This window comes from Rhinatrema bivittatum, chromosome 1 (genome assembly GCF_901001135.1).
Source record: "Rhinatrema bivittatum chromosome 1, aRhiBiv1.1, whole genome shotgun sequence".
Taxonomy (NCBI): domain Eukaryota; kingdom Metazoa; phylum Chordata; class Amphibia; order Gymnophiona; family Rhinatrematidae; genus Rhinatrema; species Rhinatrema bivittatum.
In genome coordinates, this window is record NC_042615.1 from 18,420,880 (window position 1) to 18,443,903 (window position 23,024).

The 23,024-nt window shown below is 45.3% G+C and overlaps 1 protein-coding gene across 1 annotated transcript in view; it reads left to right on the forward strand.

The window, feature by feature from the left end:
• The window catches only part of HSPA4L (heat shock protein family A (Hsp70) member 4 like), a 626,705-nt gene that overhangs the window by 358,207 nt on the left and 245,474 nt on the right, over positions 1 to 23,024 (forward strand). The window contains exon 10 of the mRNA XM_029590014.1: positions 22,833 to 22,939. Within this exon, the coding sequence (XP_029445874.1) occupies positions 22,833 to 22,939 (107 nt within the window). The remainder of the gene's footprint in view (positions 1 to 22,832; positions 22,940 to 23,024) is intronic.

Below are 23,024 nucleotides of genomic sequence, written 5' to 3' on the forward strand. Positions count from 1 at the left end.
GCTGTCCTTGTCATTAATAGAACTTCATAGGTTGGCGATGGTGCCCCATTCTCATCAGGGGAGAGGTAGGGTTTCCGGAATTGAACTGATCCGGTTGAGCAATGCTCTCTCCCTTCACCTCGGGGTTGAGAGATCTGACTATTGGCTTTCAAGGAGTGCCTTTGGTGAATTTCCTCTTGGTGCCTTATTTTCTGCTTGGGGAAGGTTTTTTTTTCATACTCCATTATCCCAGGACAAGCAGGATGATAGTCCTCACATGTGGGTGACATCATCAGATGGAGCCCTGATATGGAAAACTTCTGTCAAAAGTTTCTAGAAACTTTTGGCTGGCACACTGAGTCTACTGAGCATGCCCAGCATGCCATGATATTCTCAGCCACAGGGGTCTCCCTTCAGTCTCTTTTTTTCCACCTTGCTGTAAGCATAGCGTATTAGGAGCTCTGGGAATTTTCCCTCACTTTTTCCTCAAGGGAAAGAAAATATTTTCAGTCACAAAAAAATTGTCATCGGGTATCACTTCAACATAGTATCGATGAGTACATTTTTTTGAGTCATTTTCGGTCGATTCCGGTCACCCTCACTCGGTATCCGCTGGTCATCGACCGTCACTCGGCCTAACTTTCTAACATGGCCTCCGGATTAAAAAAATGTCCAGATTGTAACTGTACTATGTCGTTTACCGACCCGCACAGTGTTTGTGTTTTGTGTCTGGGATCACGCCATGATGTCCGGGCTTGTTCAACTTGTGCCCAGATGACACCATAGGGCGGGCGGGCCCAATTGGACAAGATGGAGGAGGAGTTTAAGAAAATAACCCCATTGTCATCATCGACATCGTCTCCAAGAAGAATATCTCCCTCGGTTGCAAAATATCGAGGAGAAAAAAGGACTGGTGACCGTCTGTCACCGACCCCATCGGTGTCCTCCGTAGCGTCTTCCTCGGCATCTAAGGAACCTTGAGAAAAATGACGCTATCGACACCGTTCCACAGATCCATCGGATGGAACGACACAGCCATCGGCATCGAAGGACATCGAGCCGATGCCCTAGCGAGTCTGGATACTGGAACCAACACGCCCTTCCGTACCGAGGAACCGAGGCGCTCTCCACCGGGCTCGGTGTTAGAGACTGTGCCACCAGGCTCAGTTGTGGAAGTGCCAGTAGCGCCAGTCTTACCTTCCCCTGTGACAGTGGACCCAGTCCCTGTTTCCAGGGAAGAGATGACTTCCATGGTCCAGCAGGCCATCGTCGAGGCTTTTCGAAAATTTCAGCCTCCTTCCATACCACTATTGGTACCAACACCGACTCCGGCATCGACATCGGATCCGTCGATTTTTCAGCCTTTGCTGAACAAAATCGACGCCTTGATTGGTATATTTCCTCCACCGGCACCGATGACACCGGCGCCTCCGGTGCAACCATCGACTCCATCGATGCCTGCACATCCACCGGTGATTCCTTCCATTCCGATTCCGGGTTCATCGGAGGAAGATGACAGGGACTCGGATTCCATCCCAGGGCCATCGGGCCTTCACCATCATCGAATACCGGCAAGACCATCGATACCAGTAAAGGATCCCTCGATGCCAATGTGTCCCGGTCCATCAGGTGATACCCGGCATCAGTTCCCATCGATGCCATCGAGACCCATCGATTCCCCATCGATGCCTTCATTACTTCCTATGCTGCCAGAGCAGATTCCATCTAAATCTGCTTCTAAAACAAAACACCATCTACAACAACAACCAGATGATCCTGAATCACCTTACCATCCTCAGTATACTCCTTGGAAGGATGTGGATACTGATACTGATTCAGAAGAACTACAGTCTGAACCTTCTCCACCAGAAGAGAGGAGGAAGTCCCCTCCTGAAGACTTATCATTCACAAACTTCATTAAGGAAATGGCGGACACAATTCCTTTCGAATTACTGATGGAGGAGGACAGAAGACACAAGGCTCTAGAAGTCCTTCAATTCATTAATGCACCAAAGGAGGTAATGGCAATATCAATCCATAAAGTCCTGTTGGAACTCCAGCATAGGTTGTGGGAGCATCCTTGCTCGGTACAAGCTGTAAATAGAAGAACAGATGCCACATACCTGGTACAGCATACCCCAGGTTTCCAAAAGCCCCAGTTGCCTCATCACTCTGTGGTTGTCGAATTGGCTCAGAAAAAAGCCAGGAAACAGAAGCCACACTCTTCTATCCCACCAGGAAAAGAACAGCAGTTCTTAGATACCTTAGGGAGAAAGGTTTTTCAAGGGTCCATGCTGGTATCTCATATTGCGGTGTACCAGCTTTATATGACATGGTACCAAAGAAATTTGTGGAAGCAAGTTCAAGGTATTGCCGATGATCTCCCTCAGCAACAACAACTGGCTTTAAATATACTAATTGCAAAGGGGCTTGAATCTGGCAAACACAAGGTACGGGCAGCTTATGACTCATTTGAAACATCTGCCCGCCTATCAGCATTTGGAATTAAATCAAGGAGGTGGGCTTGGCTTAAGGCCTCGGACCTCAGACAAGAAGTCCAAGAGAGACTGGCAGATCTCCCTTGTACTGGAGAGAATCTCTTCGGAGAAAAAATACAGGCTACAGTCTCTGAGTTAAAAGATCACCACGAGACACTCCACCAACTCTCCAGACTACCATCAGATCAGCCATCCTCAATCAGAAAATCGACTAGAAGGGAAACCAGGAGACCCTTCTATAGGCCTAGAAGATACTACCCACCTGCTTCTTCAATACGTTCATACCGTCCACCACAAAGGGGACGAGCACGCCAACCAAAACAGCAAAAAACCCAACCACCACCACAAAACCTGGCTATTCCTACAGGCCTTCCCTTCCCTCAACAACCATCTTCCTGATGACCCTCTAAGCTGTGTATAATGCATTCCCTGTATCACCCTTTACAATGTATCCCTGTCGACTTTTTCTCACAATAACTTTCTCCCAGATGACCTTATGAGCTGCTTACACTTTTTCGATTTATTATCCTCACATTGTGCTTCTCGTACTATTTTTACAATGTCCTCCTGTCGACTTCTCCTTCTTCCGCCCCGGTTGAGGAAACGTCATCCCCTGTAAATAGTTACTCAGTTTCCATTTGTTCATGTGTTTTTCTTGTATGCATCGTTTAACTGTTCTATGTAATGGCACTGCCAAAAAGTTCTATGTAATGACACTGCCAAAAAGTTTTAAGTTATCTGTAAACCGATGTGCAAACGGTTGTCGGTATATAAAAACCTACAAATAAATAAATAAATAAACTGGTCCAGCAGCGGGTTTTTGAAGTCAGTTAAGAGAACAGAAGCCTTTCCATCAACCCTATGCCCCACTTACCAGTAGGAGGTCGACTCCATCATTTCAAACACCAGTGGAGTCTTATCACAAGAGACCAGTGGGTGTTAGCCATACTAAGAACATAAGAACATAAGAAAATGCCATACTGGGTCAGACCAAGGGTCCATCAAGCCCAGCATCCTGTTTCCAACAGTGGCCAATCCAGGCCATAAGAACCTGGCAAGTACCCAAAAACTAAGTCTATTCCATGTAACCATTGCTAATGGCAGTGGCTATTCTCTAAGTGAACTTAATAGCAGGTAATGGACTTCTCCTCCAAGAACTTATCCAATCCTTTTTTAAACACAGCTATACTAACTGCACTAACCACATTCTCTGGCAACAAATTCCAGAGTTTAATTGTGCGTTGAGTAAAAAAGAACTTTCTCTGATTAGTTTTAAATGTGCCCCATGCTAACTTCATGGAGTGCCCCCTAGTCTTTCTACTATCCGAAAGAGTAAATAACCGATACCATCTAAAATTCAAAACAATACCCCCAAATTCTCCACCCATTCCACTTTGGACAAGCATGGTCATCACACCTCAACTCCAAGTAGAACTCTCTACTTTGTTGACTGCCAGGGCTATCGAACCAGTTCCCCGGTCTCAACAAGGCAAAGGGTGCTATTTCCTAATTCCAAAGAAAACAGGCGGCCTTCGCCCTGTCTTAGACCTCCGCAATCTCAACAAATTTCTTCAAAAAGAAAAATTTCAGATGGTATCTCTGGGAACCATCCTTCCATTATTTCAATGGGGAGATTGGCTCTGTTCTCTAGATCTTCAAGACGCTTATGCACACATTCCCATTTCCACACAACATCGCAAGTATCTACAATTTATTGTGGGAAAACATCATTACCAGTATCGAGTCCTACCATTCGGACTAGCCTCTGCTCCTTGAGTATTCACAAAATGTCTAGCAGTGGCTGCTGCACAACTAAGGAAAAACAGCATTCATGTTTTTCCATACCTAGACGATTGGCTAATCAGAAGTCCATCCAGGCAGGGAGCTCTGTCTGCCTTGGAAAGCACAATAATACTATTACACTCCCTGGGATTTCTAATCAACTATCAAAAATCCTACATCGAGCCATCTCAACTCCTCACATTCATCGGAGCAGACCTCGACACCACAGTTGCAAAAGCTTTTCTTCCAAACGACCGTGCCAACAATCTAGCACGTTTGGCGAACTCTATAATCCAATACCAGTTTGCATCTGCCCATCAACTTCTAGTGCTACTAGGACACATGGCCTCGATGGTACATGTTACCCCTATGGCGAAGTTAGCCATGAAAAGAACTCAATGGACTTTGAAATCTTAATGGCTGTAAGCTTTCCAACCACTGTCGCACACAGTTCAAATCAACCACCAATTACGCCTATCGCTTCACTGGTGGACAAATCAAACAGCCTTGAAAGCAGGTCTCCCATTCCATCAGTCAACTCCACAAGTCATCTTGACCACAGATGCCTCCAACTTGGGATGGGGAGCTCACGTCAACAACCTTCAAACTCGAGGGATGTGTACTACGCTCAAAATGAAGTGTCAAATAAAATTCTTAGCGAGCGATGCGATATGCCCTTTATGCCTTCAAAGGCTGCCTCTCAAACAAGACTGTGCTGATACAGACAGACAACACAGTAGCAATGTGGTACATAAACAAACAGGGAGGCACAGGCTCTTATCTGCTCTGCCAGGAAGCGGTGCAGATTTGGGCTTGGGCTCTAGAGCACTCCATGCATCTCCGAGCAACTTATCTGGCAGGCATACAAAATGTCCTAGCAGACGATCTCAGTCGACATTTCCATCCCCACGAATGGTCTCTGGATCCACATGTAGCGAGCAAAATCTTTCAACGCTGGGGTCGCCCAACCATAGACCTCTTTGCGTCCAAACTGAACCACAAAGTGGAAAGGTTCTGCTCCCTCCACGGCCATCGACAAGCATTCCCCAGGGACGCCTTTGCTCGCCCCTGGAACACAGGTCTTCTATATGCGTATCCTCCAATTCCACTCATAGCCAAAACTCTCGTGAAGCTACAACAGGACAGAGGAACAATGATCCTCATAGCCCCGTATTGGCCTCGACAAGTATGGTTTTCCATACTCCTCTACCTCTCGTTCAGAGAGCCAATTCGCCTGGGCACAGCACCCACTCTCGTAACTCAGAATTGGGGGAAAGTTGCATCATCCCAACCTGACAACTCTTGCCCTGACAGCTTGGATGTTGAAAGCTTAGTTCTGCAACCACTTAATCTTTCAACACAAGTCTCTAAAGTTCTCGTAGCTTCACGAAAGCCTTCCACACATAAATCTTACCACTTTAAGTGGACTAGAATATGGTGCACACAAAAAGGGTTTGACCCTTTCTCTTGACCCACTCCTTCTTTACTAGATTACCTATGCCACCTTTCGGATTCTTGTCTCCAGACATCCTCTGTAAGGGTACACCTAAGTGCCATAGCGGCATACCATAAGGGAATAGGGGATGCGCCAATAACAGCGCAACCCCTAGTAAGTCGGTTTATGAGAGGCTTACTTCACCTTAAGCTTAAGCCTCCCATTCGACAACCGGTCACTGAATGGGACCAAAATATAGTACTGACGAGACTCATGTGGTCACTGTTCGAGCCTCTACATTCCTGTGATGAAATATTTCTTACATGGAAAGTATTTTTCTTAGTAGTCATTACATCGGCTAGGAGGGTCAGTGAGTTGCATGCTCTCGTCACATACTCACCCTACACAAGGTTCCTGCATGACAGAGTAGTCCTTTGCACTCACCCCAAATTCCTACCAAAAGTAGTAACGGATTTTCACATCAATCAGTCAATAGTCTTCCCTACTTTCTTTCCAAGACCTCACTTTCACCAGGGAGAGAGAGTCTTACACACCTTAGACTGTAAACGTGCGCTAGCTTTTTACCTGACCCGCACGGCGGTCCATAGAAAATCCACCCAACTCTTTGTTTCTTTTGACAAAAATAATCAAGGAGTTGCGGTAGGAAAGCAGACTCTCTCCAACTGACTAGCAGACTGTATCGAATTCTGTTATGAAAAAGCAAAAATTCCTCTCCAGCGGCGAGTAAAAGCACACTCAGTAAGGGCTATGTCTATATCAGTAGCACACTATCGTTCAGTGCCCATTCTTGACATATGTAAAGCTGCAACATGGAGTTCCCTTCACACCTTTGCAGCTAATTATTGTTTGGACAAAGAAGGACGACAAGATTCAGCCTTTGGACAATCTGACTTAAAGATTTTATTTCCAGTATAACACCAACTCCTTCTACATCCATCCTGCTGTGATTTCAGACTGCCTCATTTTTTCCAGCAGTACACCAGTTGTTGTGCTTGTTGCACAGGTTGTATGCTGTTAGTATAATACAAGAATGACTCAGCCTGTAGCTTGCTAATCACCCATATGTGAGGACTATCATCCTGCTTGTCCTGGGATAAAACAAAATTGCTTACCTTGTAATAGGTATTATCCCAGGACAGCAGGATGTAGTCCTTACAGAACCCACCCGCCACCCCGCGGAGTTGGGTCCAATATGTTTTACTATTTTATTTTTTTAGCTCACGCATACTGCTACAAACGAGACTGAAGGGAGACCCCTGTGGCTGAGAATATCATGGCATGCTGGGCATGCTCCGTAGGCTCAGTGTGCCAGCCAAAAGTTTCTAGAAACGTTTGACAGAAGTTTTCCGTATCAGGGCTCCATCTGATGATGTCACCCATATGTGAGGACTACATCCTGCTGTCCTTGGATAACACCTATTACAAGGTAAGCAATTTTGTTTTCTCCGAGTTGGCTTAGCATCTGAGTGGCATCCTCCCTCTGTTTTGACACGGGATCCGAAGGCTGTCTATCAGAAGCTCTCGCTCCACCGTTGTACTACTGTGCATCGGAGGTGCCTTGTGGTGGGCAATAAACTACCCGGATTGGTGGTACTCATAGAGCAATCTGCTCCCCAGTAGTAGATGTGGATTACTTTCATGTTGGCAAAGTGCCTCTTCGTATATCTGCTGAGCGCAACGTGCATGGTTTTATTTTGTGCCGTTCCCTATTTATCGATGTTGAGTTTGGATGGCATTTTACCTCTGGGGGGAGGTTTCTCATCCCTCTTATTTCCTGACTGAACTGTCGGCCTTCTGACAGCTTGCCATATCTGTGGCAGCATGGGTCAGAGCTGGAGGATTTCATAAAAGTGGCTCCTCACCCATTTTGCAGTCACTTAAGGGTTTTTCTTTCCTCCTTCAGAGGTGACCCTGATGGTAGATGTGTTCGTGGGTGGACAAGAATAGTCCCTGTTCATGTGGATGTTTCTACTTCTGTGCCACAAAGTTTTCTCGAGCCATAGGTTTGATAACTTTGCTAGGTTGATGGGCAGTCTGCTCTACTGGTCAGACTGCTCCTCCTCTGGTACACTCAGGGTTCCCAGATAAATGAAGAAGTCCTCTTCCACAGGGGCTGCCTTTTGCAGCATTCCTGTTTTTGCTCTCAGGAGAGAGGTTTCCGGACTTCAGGTTGCTCTCACGCTGCTGGAGTCTAGGACTCTTTCAGTATATGTTGCCCATGTTATGTTTATTAAGGGTAGATGGGTCCTGTGGGCTGTGTTTGCTTCAGAGGCAACTCCTTGCTGGGAAGTCTCCCAACTGTATTTTCAACAACCTGCTGTTTCCTTTGTCCTGCAACCTAGGGCGTGTATCCTTGGTTGTTCACATCTTCTGACTTTGTCAGACAATCCAGGAGAAAGCCAGGGGGCTCATGGAAGTGGTCGTCGCATATACTTTCACGGAAGAGTATACACGATCCTTCCTTGCTCGGTCCAGATCCCTGACCAAGGTGCTTCCTTTTTGCCTGGCTTCCCCTGATGGTGAAGTACATTGTTTAGCTGAGCTTCATTTGTACCTCACTGCCCTACTCAGCATCTTGGCATGGGGCTCCCAGTGGAGGAGTAGCACTTCATACCTCAGCATTCTGATTTTTATTCCATCTGACCTTAAAGGTCGGATCTTGTACTTGTAGTAGTTCGGGAGATGGGATCTGCTGCAGACCTTGATGCTTCTTGCCACTTCTTCTCCAGGCAGACATTTGGTTTCCATGCCCGCTGTTCCTTTTGGACATACTTTGGGTGTCATTCTTTGTGCCCAATCTGTTTTGTTACTCAGTTGATAATTAACCATAGTTTTCTTTCTGTTGGGCTCTCTAGCCCCAGCGGATTTTCAGTTGTATTGTGACACCGAAACTGAAAAATAAAAACTTTGCAGTCTTGATCCAAGAGCTTTTTCTCTTGTACTTGATAATTTTGTCCCTTTGCCTGTACCCAAGTTTTGAAAACCCATTCTAAATTTCTCCCAAAAATGTTTTTTCAGTTTCATTTAAATCAGTCCATTATATTGCCAGTTTTCTTTCCAAGAATGCATGCATATAAGGGTAAACAGGCGCATCAGAAGAATGTTATTTTAGTATTTGCAAAGGATACTATACACACAGAAAGTCATTGTAACTATTCCTTTGTTTTAGTCCAATCAAATAGGGTTTTTCAGAGAATCTTTCTACTTGGATCTCTGATTGCATCACTCACTACTACAATCAAACAGGATTATATCTTTAAAGTAAAAGCTCATCAGGTTAGGACTATAGCATCTTCTTTGGTGCATGTGCACACTACTTCCATAGAAAATATCTGCAAAGCTGCTACATGGTCTTCTAGCCATAACTTTACTACTCATTAATGCCTTAAGATTCCTTCATGTCAAAACAGCAGCTTTGGACAGGCAGTTCTTCAAAAAAATTTTTAAATGTTTCAAAGTTTACCCTCTATCCTTGTGTAGTATATACAGATTGAAGTGATCTAGGACTGAAATGTGAAAATAACAAACTAAAAATCTAAAAGAGCTGGAAGACGGATCGCCTGTTTGTCCTCCACGGTGGTAGTAAACAGGGCGAGCCATCTTTGCGGACTACAATAGCTCACTGGATTAAGGAGGTGGTCATGGCTGTGTACGTGGTTGCTGAACAGGCGTTGCCTAGTCAGGTTAGGGCTCATTCCACTAGGGCCCAGGCAGTGTCATGGGCGGAACTTAGAACGTTGTCTCCCATCTACATTTGCCGAGCTGCGACGTGGTTCTCCTTAAATATCTTTTCCAGGTATTATCATCTGGATGTGCAGGCTCAAGAGGATTCAGCCTTTGCACATGCGGTTTTGACTGGACTGCGGGCAGCCTCTTGCCCTATTAGAGAGTAGCTTAGGTACATCCCACTGTTTTGGATTCATCTGACTAGACGCTAGGAAATGAGAAATTACTACTTACCTGATAATTTTCTTTTCTTTAGGATAGTCAGATGAATCCAGCTTCCCGCCCTTGGCTACCGAATGATTGTGCTATGGTCCTCTTGCATGGCTACATGTTCAGGGGTTACTGGTGTTAGTCCAGTCCCTAGATTAGTGTTAATACATTCTTTGTCTGAACTGTGTTTCCTGTTGGCTGAGGATTGTAATAGTTATCTAGTATTGATCAAGTTTTTGCTAATCTGTTCACAGTTGGCTTTTGAAGAGAATACTGGCAGGCTGATGTCACTGCAGGAATATATATACTGTTATGTCAGCTTTGCTCCATCTCCATCTGCTGGTAGAGGTGCATAACCCACTGGTTCTGGATTCATCTGACTATCCTAAAGGAAAGGAAATTATCAGGTAAATAGTAATTTCTCATTGCGAGCTCAGCAGGGCGCACGGATGCCCTGCTCAGATGCCTCTTGGAGCGTACTGAAAACTCTTGGCGCTGATGGTAAAGAAGCCTAAGTACCTTAACTTTGTGCTGCTTGCCATATTCGAGCATCTCAGCCTGGCCTTCTCTCTAACTTGTGTCAGCACTGTTTGGAGGCTCAGGGAGAATTGTCTCTGTCAGATTTTGCTAAACCTGGTGCTTCCCAGCATGATTCAGGAATGGAAAACTAAAAGAACTACAGAGGTTTTGCCTGAATTAGGGCCTCCCCTAACTGGTTTGTCAGCGGGGGAAGGTAGCTCAGTGGGCGCAGGACCGATGCCTCCTGGTTTTGATGAACTGCTCGGCCTTTTCTAGGTGGAATTTTTCAAGGACTGCAGCCTTTTATCAGGTACAGTCATTGCCCTAGCCAATCTTAACAGATCAGGATCAGAGGTTGCGGTTTCCCTAGCGCCTGGTGCTGTGGGTAAGCATCGGAGTATGTCTAGACCTGCTGCAGATCATGCCAGTAAGGACCCAGATGGCACGAATGATGAAGCCAATCCTTACTACATGGAAGATGGGGAAAATTCCTCTGGGGCTGGGGCCGTACAGAACCATGTTGCGTTTCTCTCATAGAGATGAGTTGCTGGCTCTGAATTCCCAGACATTGCAGATACTGGATGTGCTGGGGACTGATTCCATTTCTGAGCCAAAGAAAGATCCCATTTTGATTTCTTAGTGTAAAGTCTCTTGTTTCTTCCCTATTATGGAGGCTATTCAAGAATGGCTTGATCTTGAATGGGGCACCTTGGAAGCTAATTTTAAAGGGGAATGAGCCTTGGAAGGGCTGTACTGACTGGATACGGCTATGAGAGAGCAATTGCACTTCCGAAAGTGGATGCGCTTGTGTGTGCCATCACCAAGTGGACGGCTTTCCCAGCAGGCCATCCTTATCAGGCCTTGAAGTGGTAGCAGTGAATTTACAGATAGCTTCTTTTGATGCTTTTATTTACTTCTCACAGAAAGTCGATTAATTTGGTGTGCATTCCAGGACACCTTTTTGACATATGCGGGCTTCGGCCACACTTCGGCCAGAGGGGTGGCTTCGGTAATAGTAGCCAGGCATCAGTCCTGGCTCAGTAATTTGTTGGCTGATACAGTCTCGAAGGATCACTCTTGTGAGCTAGGGAAAAAAAAATGGCCAATAAGTGAGGTGAGTCCCAGATTCCTCAGTTACCAACCGCGCTCCTTTGGCACGGGAGGTCTTGTTAGAGGTTTCAGACACTTTTGACCATACAGAGAAACAGCTTCTCAGAGGTGTCAGCCTTTGGGCAGGTCTCAGTTCTTTCATCCCCAGGAGCTTGGAAGGAACGCAGGCTTGGGTAGTGGTGCCCCCCGAGCCTCTCAATGAAGGTGTACCAACCTAACCCTGGGAACAGGAGATAGGGAGTCACCTGTATTTTCTTTTACTAGAGGTGGCTCGAGATCATGTCAGACCAGTAAGATCTGCAGGTGATAAGAGATGGCTACACTCTGGAGTTCCCTTGGGATGCTTTCAAAGTGTCTTCCTGCAACTCTCCGCAGAAGAGACAAGCAGTGGAATGTATGCTGACAAGGCTCCTCAGCCTATGGGCTATAGTTCCATTGGCCATGTTACAAGAAATTATGGGCCGGTATATAATTTATTTTGTTGTGCCCATGAATAAGGACTTCTTTCACCCCATCCTAGATCTCAAGGGAGTCAACTGTCATTTGCGATTGACTCATTTTTGCATGGAAGCCAAACACTCAGTAATAATGGCAGTGCAGTCGGGGGAGTTTCTTATGTCTCTGGATTTATAAGAGGTGAACCTTCTTATTCCCATCCGTCTGGAGCATCAACGGTTTCTGTGTTTTGCTGTTTTGGAGCGACACTATCAGTTTCAAGCGCTGCCTTCCCAGAACCTTCCCAAGATTATGGTAGTGGTTATGGCAGTGTAGAGAATGGATGGCATTCTAGTTCACCTATACTTAGATGATTGGCTGATTTGAGCCAAGAGTCTAGAAGAGAGCCTTCAGGTCTCACACAAGGTGCCTCTTGCTACAGGAACTAGGTTGGATGGTGAACTTGGCTAAGAGCAATCTACAGCCATCCCAGACACTGGAGTATCTCAGTGTTTGGTTTGTTATGAAGCAAGGCAGAGTGTTTCTGCTGAAGTGCTGCATTCAGAAGTTGATGGCACAGCTGCGACTATTGACAAAAACAATATGCCTGAAAGTGTGGTCTTGTCTACAGGTACTTGGGTTGATGGTGACCACACTAGAGGTGGTTCCGTGGACAAGGGTGCATATGCATGCTCTTCACTGCTTTCTGCTGGCTCGTTGGAGTCCAGTCCACTGTCTTAGGACTATTCAATACGGCTTCACCTACCAGTGGAGATTAACATAAACTGCTGTGGTGGTTGCAAGCGGACCATCTAAGGAAGGGGGTTTCCCTACGATCACCGGACTGGCTAGTATTCTCGACAGATGCGAGCCTCCAAGGTTGGAGGGCTTGCTATCAAGAGGTGACAGTGCAAGGGTGCTGGAGAACAGAAGAGTTTCTCTGGAGCATCAATTGACTGGAAGCCTAGGCCATCTGGTTGGCATGCTTATGATTCGTCGACTGATTGCAGGGTCAAGCGGTCTGGATAATGTCAGACATTGCAACGACAGTGGCTTACATCAGTCGCCAGAGAGAAGCCAATAGCCAGCATTTGTCACAGGATATAGCCCAACTCATGGAATGGGCAGAAGTGCTTCTTTGGAAAGTCTCAGCCTCACACACTGCAGGAAAAGACTATGTAAGAGTGGACTTTATCAGCAGACAGTCTGGACCCAGGAGAATGGGAATTGTTAAACGAGACATTCCAGCTCATAGTGGGATGCTGGGGCCGCCTGTTTCTAGACCTGCTGGCGATTTTTCACAATGTGGTTCCATGCTTTTTCAATCGCAGGAGAAATCAAAGGTTCTTGGGCATCAATGCCCTCTTGCAGGAATGGCCAAAGTACAGGCTCTTATATGCCTTTCGCCAGTGGCCCAGGTTGAGCAGAATGGTTCAAAGAATCGAGAGCTATTCGGGGATGGTGCATTTGGTAGCACCCGATTGGCCCAGGAGGCCATGGTATGCAGTTTTGTGAAGGCTCCTGGTGGACTCTATCTGATTACTAGTTCACAGGGTTCTGCTATGGCAGTAGCCTGTGTTTCTCGAAAATACAACTAGATTTTGTCTTTCAGTATGGCTCTTGAGAGTGCTAGGTTGCCACTGTGGTGATTGCCACCTTGCTATGAGTGAGAAAGTCCTCCACTTCCTTAGCCTATATGCAGGTTGATTAGTGTTTAAGGCTTGGTGTGAGAATCGAGGGGTTCATCCTCGTTTTGTTAAGATCCCGCTCATTTTGGATTTTTTGCAGGATGGGTTGTGTAAGGGTTGGCCCTTAATTCGTTAAAGGCACACATAGCGGCTCTTGCCTGTTTCAAGGTCAAGTGGCTCGTTTCTAAAACAGGGGTGAAGCATCTTCGTGCTTCCCTGGGGTTGCAAGTGCCCTTGTAGAGCCTTAATCTGTTTTTTGGATTTTCTGGCAGGTCCCTCTTTTTGTCTGCTGCAGAGCCTTCTTTGAGATTACTTATCTTGAAAACGGTGTTTGTTGTTTTGTGAGTGACTCTGGTGTCTGTACAGTTGAGTACTATTAAAGCCTTTGTGCCTTTGATTCTATCCTTTCTGTGGAAGGGATTGCAGAAGGGTCTAACATTGAATTCTCTGAAGGTACAGGTAGAGGCTATCTCCTGAGGGAGAGTGCAGGGAGTGTCTGTCAGTTCATCCGAATATTTCACATGTTCTAAACAAAGTGAAACATCTGTATCCTCCAATCTGAAAGGTCTTTCTTTCCTGCGAACTTAATTTGATATTGCACTGTATTTAAACTTCTTTTTAAGCCTATGAAGAATTCAGTGGTGAATGACTTGACTCTTAAAAAAGGTGTGTTTGGTGGTATATTTCTGAATTTCAGGCTTTGTCATGTCAAGATCCTTCCTTTAGATTTTCGGGTAGCAGGATTGTGCCATCCTTTTTGCCTAAGGTGGTTTCTCTGTTTCATTTAGCTCAATCTGTAGAACTTCCATCCTTGAGAAAGGTCAAATCAGGGGAATGTAGAGGCCTTCTCAGATATTTGAAGATCATCAATTCACTCAGGCAGTCAGATCATTTGTTTATTCTCTTTAGCAGTCAAAAAGAAGGGGAAACAGCCACTAAGGCTAACTTAGCAAGATGGCTCAAGGAAGCTATTGATTCTGCTTACATTCTGATGGGCTTGGTCATGCCAGATGGGCTTAAGGCACATTCAGTTAAAGCAATAATTCTCAACCTTTTCTTCTGTCAGGATACACCCGAAAGATGATGCTCACATGCATGACACACGGAACACATGACCATCACGGAGCTAAATCTAAACATATAAACATAAATTTAAGTTGAATTTTTCCTTATTTTAGAGGGCTTCTTTGTTATATTTTTCTGTTTTTTGGGTAGTGCTAACCTTATCTCTATATTTTTCTAGATATTGATATTGTTGCACTAAATTGCTGTGTGTTTGTTTAACCCAAGCAAAAAAGGGAGTGGGCTATCTAGCTTTGGACAGCTGACTCATAGTGCATTGCAGGGGGCAATCAAGTCCTCAGTCTGCTTTGAACTTCAAGGTGACAGCTCTAACTACTGATTCTTGGGGAGAGCTAAGGAATAAGTTTCACTTTTTCTTACTTTAGAGGGCTAGTAAGAAACCTAGGTGTCCTAATTGATCCACACCTAAATCTAAAAAAACACATCAATTCCGTCCTAAAAGAAGGCTTCTAAGGGCTCAACGTCATAAAAAAGCTTAAACCCCTACTCCATACTCACAATCTCAGAACAGTCATTCAAGCCACCCTAACATCCAAACTAGACTACTGTAACTCACTGTACCTGGGCCTCCCTTCTTCCACTATCAAACCTCTCCAGATGTTACAGAATGCCACCGCCAGAATTATCATGAATGCACGAAAATCAGACCACATAACCCCCATCCTAAAAGAATTACATTGGTTCCCTATCCCATCACGCATCCTATTCAAAACTCTCACCACCATACACAAATCCATCCACAAAAGCAACTAAGCATAGCTCAGTGAACCGTTCCGCCTCATACACTCCTCCCGCCCAACCAGAACAAACCATAAAGGTACCCTACATGTACCACCCCTCAAGAATGCCCGCCTCACAACAACAAGGGACCGCGCCATTTCAATTGCTGGCCCCACTCACTGGAACGACCTACCCACAAACATCCGCCTAGAGACCTGCCCCTCTAAATTCAAGAAAATGCTAAAGACGTGGTTTTTCCACCAGGCATTCCCTGACTAGCCCACGTAACCCCTGCCACCTGCAACGCTCCCCTACCTACATTTGAAAACAATATCCAAATGTTATGCATCGGCTCCTGAGGAAGGAGGAGTTAGCAATCTGTTACGAATCGGCTCCTGTAGAGGGAGGAGTTAGTAATCTGTCATGAACTGGCTCCTGTGGAAGGAGGAGTTAGCAATCTGATATGATCAGCTCCTGTAGAGGGAGTAGTTAACAATCTGTTAAGGTACAGACTGCGGAGTTAGCAATCTGTTATGAATCTGTTGCTGAAACTCCTGATGGGGAAGGAGTAGCAATCTGTTACCAGCGGAGTACTTGGAGAGGGCACTCAGCTGTAGAGGAATGTAGATAGGTGGATCCTTGGGCCGATGGCAGATGACTGCGCCCCCCAGAGGATATCCTAAGAGGAACCACCGGCTAGGCTTGGGTATGGAGACAGACACAGATAGTTCTTTTATTAGACAGTAAAACCACCAGAGGTGGCAGTAGTGAGCTGATATGCCCGGCTGGGCTGAAGTCCCTCAGGAACTGGAACAGCGATCTCAGAGTAGCTGAACTGTAGAGAAACTATAGATAGTGAGAAGACAGGGTATGCTGTGTTCATAGCCAGAACTGGATGACAAAACTCACATAAGGTCTTAAGGAGGCTCAGTAGCTGGAAAGGGTTAGGCCCTCGAGGCGCGAGTACCTGGTTCCAGGGAAAGCTCCGAGAGAGCGATGGTAACTCACAAATGTCTGTATCTGCGATAGCTTCCAGGCAGTAGAGAATCTTCAGAGTGTTCAGGAACATGGGCTCCTTGAGGAGCGAGTCCTATCGACAATCTGAAATAAAGAAAAGAGAGCGAGGCCCCCAAGGAGCAGGTATCCCTGGTAAGTCCGAGGAGGCAGAGTAGCTTGGGAGAAAAGCCAAAGCAATCCCCTTGCTAACTAGATTCGTTCGCGAATACTGAGACCTTTTATATTGGAAGCGGATGACGTCATCCCAGGGGGACGCCCCCAAGGTTCGCGCCCTTGCTGATACATCAATCGGAGCACATGCGCGAGCCCTACGTCATCAAGCAACATGGCGGATCCGCAGCATCGTGCCGGTCCGGGGACACCGGAGGGAGACAGCAAGAAGACGCCGCGGAAGCTAACCGTCCATCAGACCCGGAGGGAGTCGCCACAGAGGTAAAGAGGGCGGAGTGAGGGTGACGAGCAGCGACAGACGCAACACCAAGCATTTGAGCTGCAAGGAAGATGGGGCAAAGAAGAAACACTATGGGCCGACCTAAAAAAAGATGATGGAGCATCCATTTTTATTGGAGTGGTTTACAGGCCTCCAAATCAAATGGAAGAACTTGACAAAGATCTGCTTGAAGACATTCAAAAGATGGGAAAGAAGGGAGAAGTGGTGATTGTTGGAAATTTTTTATTTGCCTGATGTAGACTGGAGAATCCCTTCTGCAGAATCTAACAGAGGTAGAGAGATAGTGGATGCCCTGCAAGGGGCACTGTTCAAACAAATGGTAATGGAACCCACGAGGGAGGGAGCTATACTCAAGTTAGTGCTCAATAATGGAGATAATGTCTCTAATGTCCAGGTGCGTGCCCTCCTCAGCACCAGTGATCATCAAACAGTATGGTTTCATATCATAAATAGGGCACAGAGAAGTCGCACGAAGAGCCGAGTTTTGCAGTTCAAAAACACGGACTTTGTTGAAATGGGGAAGTACCTGGAGGAAGAACTAGAAGGCTGGCAGAACAAGAGAGATGTGGAACAATACTGGGCCAAACTAATCTATATTTTAGAAAAGTAAAGAAAAGCAAGAGAAAAATGAAACCTATCTAGTTCTCAAAGGAGGCGGCTGATAAAATAAAAGCTAAAAGAACAGCGTTTAAAAAATATAAAGGATCCCAAAGGGAGGATCTCAAGGAAGAATATCTGGTGGAACTGAGGGAGACGAAGAAAGTAATCAAGATAGCAAAATGTCAAGTGGAAGAAAGGATTGCCAAAGAGGTTAAGCGAGGTGACAAAACATTTTTCAGATACATCAGAGAAAGGAGAAAAGTCCAAAGTGGTATAGTGAAATTGAAAGGTGAAAAGGATCAATGTGTGGAGAGTGACGAAGAAATGGCAGAAATATTCAGCGAATACTTCAGTTCGGTGTTCACTAAAGAGGACCCTGGAGAAGGACTGTCTCTAGTTAACAAGAAACTGGAGGGGAGTGGAGTAGATGAAACTTTGTTTACAGAAGAGAATGTATGGGAAGAGCTAGGAAAACTGAAAGTGGACAAAGCCATGGGGCCTGATTAGGTTCATCCCAGGATACTGAGGGAGCTCAGAGATGTGCTGGCGGGTCCGCTGCGTGACCTGTTCAATAGATACCTAGAAACGGGAGTGGTGCCGAGTGATTGGAGAAGAGCGGTGGTGGTCCTGCTTCACAAGAGTGGGAGCAGAGAGGAGGCTTGAAACTACAGGCCGGTTAGCCTCACCTCAGTGGTGGGAAAAGTAATGGAGTCGCTGCTGAAAGAAAGAATAGTGAACTATCTACAGTCAGAAGCTGGACCAGAGGTGGCATGGTTTCACCAAGGGAAGGTCCTGTCAGACGAATCTGACAGACTTTTTTGATTGGGTGACTAGGGAATTGGATCAAGGAAGAGCGCTTGATGCCATCTACTTGGATTTCAGCAAAGCATTTGATACGGTCCTGCACAGGAGGCTTGTGAGTAAAATAAGAAGCTTAGGAGTGAGTGCCATGATGGTGGCCTGGATTGCAAACTGGTTGATGGACAGAAGACAATGTGTGATGGTAAATGGGAACTTACTCTGAAGAGAGAGCGGTGTTAATCGGAGTGCCTCAAGGATCGGTGTTGGGACCGGAACTGTGAGTGACATTGCGGATGAGATAGAAGGTAAGGTTTGTCTTTTTGTGGATGATACTAAGATCTGCAACAGAGTGGACATGCCGGAAGGAGTGGAGAGAATGAGATGGGATTTAAGGAAGCTGGAAGAGTGGTCGAAGATATGGCAGCTGAAATTCAATCCCAAGAAGTGCAGAGTCATGCATATGGGGTATGGAAATCTGAAAGAACTGATTTTGATGGGGGGTGAATGGCTGATGTGCAAGGAGCAGGAGAGAGACCTTGGGGTGATAGTGTCTAACGATCTGAAGTCGGCAAAACAATGTGACAAGGCGATAGCTAAAGCCAGAAGAATGTTGGGCTGCATATAGAGAGGAATATCTAGTAAGAGAAAGGAAGTGATGATCACCTTGTACAGGGCCTTGGTGAGGCCTCACCTGGAGTACTGTGTTCATTTCTGGAGACCATATCTCCAAAGGGACAGAGACTGGCGGTCCAGAGTAGGGCGACCAAAAAGGTGGATGGTCTTCAAAAAATGACTTATGAGGAGAGATTGAAGAACCTAAATATATATACCTTGGAGGAGAGGAGGAGCAGGGGTGATATGATACAGACTTTCAGATACTTGAAAGGTTTTAATGATCCATGGTCAACAACAAACCTTTTCCGTTGGAAAAAAATCAGTAGAACTAGGGTTCACGATTTGAAACTCCAGGGAGGAAGACTCAGAGCCAATGTCAGGAAGTATTTCTTCATGGAGAGGGTGGTGGATGCCTGGAATGCCCTTCCGGAGGAAGTGGTGAAGACTAAAACTGTGAAGGATTTCAAAGGGGCATGGAATAAGCACTGTGGATCCTAATCTACACAGTCTGGGTAAACAAATAGGCATGGGGGTAGCTTGATTATTGCGGCAGTTACTACCATAAACCATTTAAGCCTGATACTTCACTTTGAATGTATATACAGTGTTGCTCTCTGCTTCAACGGCAGGGAGAAATGTGGAAAAGAGGATTTACATTCAGACAACATCCAAGAAGGCATGGATCTGTGCAGTCTGGGTAAACAAGCATCGAGGTAACTTGCTTGAAGCGGCGGTTACTAACCATAACCATTAAGCCTTATGCTCACCTTTGATGTAACTCCAACATTACTGTCTGCATCAACGGCAGGGGAGGGCAGGAAATTTGAATCAAACAGTTACCAACAAGGGCCCAGAACTTGGTGGTCAGTGAAACAGATAAGTATGGGAAAATAAGTGTGCGAGGTTGCTGGGCAGACTGGATTGGCTGATTGATCTTTTTCTGCCATCATTTCTATGGTTCTATGTATGTTTCTGTATTTTGCATCCACAGATATCTCTCGCCAACAATGGGTGCAGAGCAGAAATAGGACATTTCTCTATACAATTCCCCACACAGAAAAAGACATTCTGATTCTGGTGTCATCTCAGTAACAGCAACACAAACTCAACTATGAGGCGCATTGCATTGTAACGTAGTACAAAACCCGAAAAAAACCTCTCAGCTTATGTGTAACAAACCTGCTATATAATAGCAGCACTAACTCCAAGGACTCGAACAGAGAGTAGGATTAAATGGTCAGTTTTCTCAGTGGAAAAGGGTAAACAATGGAGTGCCTCAGGGATCTGTACTTGGACCGGTGCTTTTCAATATATATATATAAATGATCTGGAAAGGAATATGACGAGTGAGGTTATCAAATTTGCGGATGATACAAAATTATTCAGAGCAGTTAAATCACAAGCAGATTGTGATACATTACAGGAGGACCTTGCAAGACTGGAAAACTGGGCATCCAAATGGCAGATGAAATTTAATGTGGACAAGTGCAAGGTGTTGCATATAGGGAAAAATAACCCTCGCTGTAGTTACACGATGTTAGGTTCCATATTAGGAGCTACCACCCAGGAAAAAGATCTAGGCATCATAGTGGATAATACCTTAAAATCGTCGTCTCAGTGTGCTGCAGCAGTCAAAAAAGCAAACAGAATGTTGGGAATTATTAGGAAGGGAATGGTTAATAAAACAGAAAATGTCATAATGCCTCTGTATCGCTCCATGGTGAGACCACACCTTAAATACTGTGTACAATTCTGGTCGCCGCATCTAAAAAAAGATATAGTTGCGATGGAGAAGGTACAGAGAAGGGCAACCAAAATGATAAAGGGGATGGAGCAGCTCCCATTTGAGGAAAGGCTGAAGAGGTTAAGGCTGTTCAGCTTGGAGAAGAGACGGCTGAGGGGGGATATGATAGAGGTCTTTAAGATCATGAGAGGTCTTGAACGAGTAGATGTGAATCGGTTATTTACACTTTCGAATAATAGAAGGACTAGGGGGCATTCCATGAAGTTAGCAAGTAGCACATTTAAGACTAATCGGAGAAAATTCTTTTTCTCTCAACGCACAATAAAGCTCGGGAATTTGTTGCCAGAGGATGTGGTTAGTGCAGTTAGTGTAGCTGGGTTCAAAAAAGGTTTGGATAAGTTCTTGGAGGAGAAGTCCATTAACGGCTGTTAATTAAGTTTAGTTAGGGAATAGCCACTGCTATTAATTGCATCAGTAGAATGGGATCTTCTTAGTGTTTGGATAATTGCCAGGTTCTTGTGGCCTGGTTTGGCCTCTGTTGGAAACAGGATGCTGGGCTTGATGGACCCTTGGTCTGACCCAGCATGGTAATTTCTTATGTTCTTATGAACAGCAAAAGCCCTACCAATGAAAATTTCATGCACCATCAGTGCATGTCCTATTGAGAAAACACAACAAATAAGACTAATACAAATCCCTACTTGCTAGTAAAATACCTCACCTTGGTCACACACAGAAAATAGACACACCGCCCTTCATCAAATACCGAATAAAAGATCAAAAATTACAATGTGGAGACAAAAACCAAGAAGCCTTTCTGCATGCAGTACAAAACTATAGAACTAGAAACAGAAATACATTTATTACCCTTAAATAAACTTGCTGGGCAGATTGGTTGGACCTCTTGTGTCTTTTCTGCTGTCATTTACTATGTTACTATATTTCTTCTTATACCAAGTAAAATACAAAAATATAAGAAATGTACATTTCCAAAATTGACATATGGCTCTTGCACCCCATCACTTACCCTTAATGCCCCCATCATTCCTTACTTCTCCCATCCACTCTTCTCCACTTATCCTCTGACACACTCATCTCTGCACAGCATTCCTGACCTCCCCTCCTCTGCATCCTCTTTCGTCTGCTCTCTCTCTCTCCTGATTAACTCTCCCTGCCCTGCTGACCCCTAACCACCTCTTTCTCACCTCTTACTACTCAGCATCCCCCCCAACTTCCCCTCTCCACAGCAGCCCCCACACCCTATCTCCTTTAGCTCTCCTTGCCCAGCAACTCCAATCTCTTTATCCCCACCCCTACCAGCAGACTCTTGAACATTTCTTCCCACATCTCTGCCTAGTAGCACCCACAAATATCTCTCTTTCTACCCCTCCCCCTGCCTTACAGTACCCATACCCCCTCTATCCTTTACCCTCCCTGCCTAGCAGCACCCATATTTTCCCTTGCTACAGGTTTTCAGCTAGCAGAAAAGCATCCCATCCAGAATCTCCCTCCTGCTTACTGGTAATAGATGTGGGCAAGAAGCACTGAGGAGAGGAATAGGCAGCAGCAGAAGTGGGCAGTGGATCTATGCATATAAAGTATGCACCCCTCTCCCTCATGTTCCTGCTGTCTGTCACTTCCAAGCCCTGCAGGGTGAAGACAGCATCAGCAGCATCATTGCCGGGCCTAGCGGGGGAAGATAAACTTAGTGTCCTGCCAGGCCCAGATGAGCAGGTGTTGATGATGTCTCGCTCTGATCTGGATGAAGGAGTAGGGAATAGCCTCCCATTGGTCCAGGAAGAAGAGAAGGAAGCAAGAGCAGCCTTCTGTCAAGCCCAATAAAGGCAAAATTGACCATCTCCCATCCAGGCTGATGAGGAGATAGCAACCTTCTACTGGCCCCGCAACATAGCTCCCATGACCTCGCAACATACCAGGTGTGTTAAGAAACACTGGTTTTCATAATGCACTATTTTGGTAGCCATCCTTTGGATTGATTCTTCTATGTCTCTTTGTGGCATTGTTGCCTCTAATATTAGACGTAGTTTATTAGACTAGTTATTTGTATATCTGTGTAGAACAAGATCTATTGAATAATGCATACTATAAATATTTTTAAACAGAGGTGGTATTGCTTTCATTTTGGTGATATACCTCTTTTTATTCTCCTTGCTAATTGCCTTTGTGCTTAAGGTTGCCTACTGATAATAGTCTTAAACTCATTAGTCATATTCACAACCAGAAACTTCTCCTGTTAGTGGTCTTCACACCTTACACCTCTCCTGCAAAGTATCTGTGCCCCAGATGCATGTTTCAGATTTCTTGGGCTAACATAGCAGCTATTTAAGATGTTAGGTGCTAGAAGAACATTGATTACAATTGAATATTTTCTTTCCAGTGTGCTATTCTTTCACCTGCATTTAAAGTTCGTGAGTTTTCCATCACAGATATTGTACCATATGCTATTGGTCTGAGATGGAAGTCACCTCTTGAGGAAGGAACAGGGTAAGTTGACAGTGAAATCTAAAAGTATTAAAAGTTTAGAGACGAGTACTGAGTGAGAGAGCTGCTTTTAACCCCTTTTTGGTAA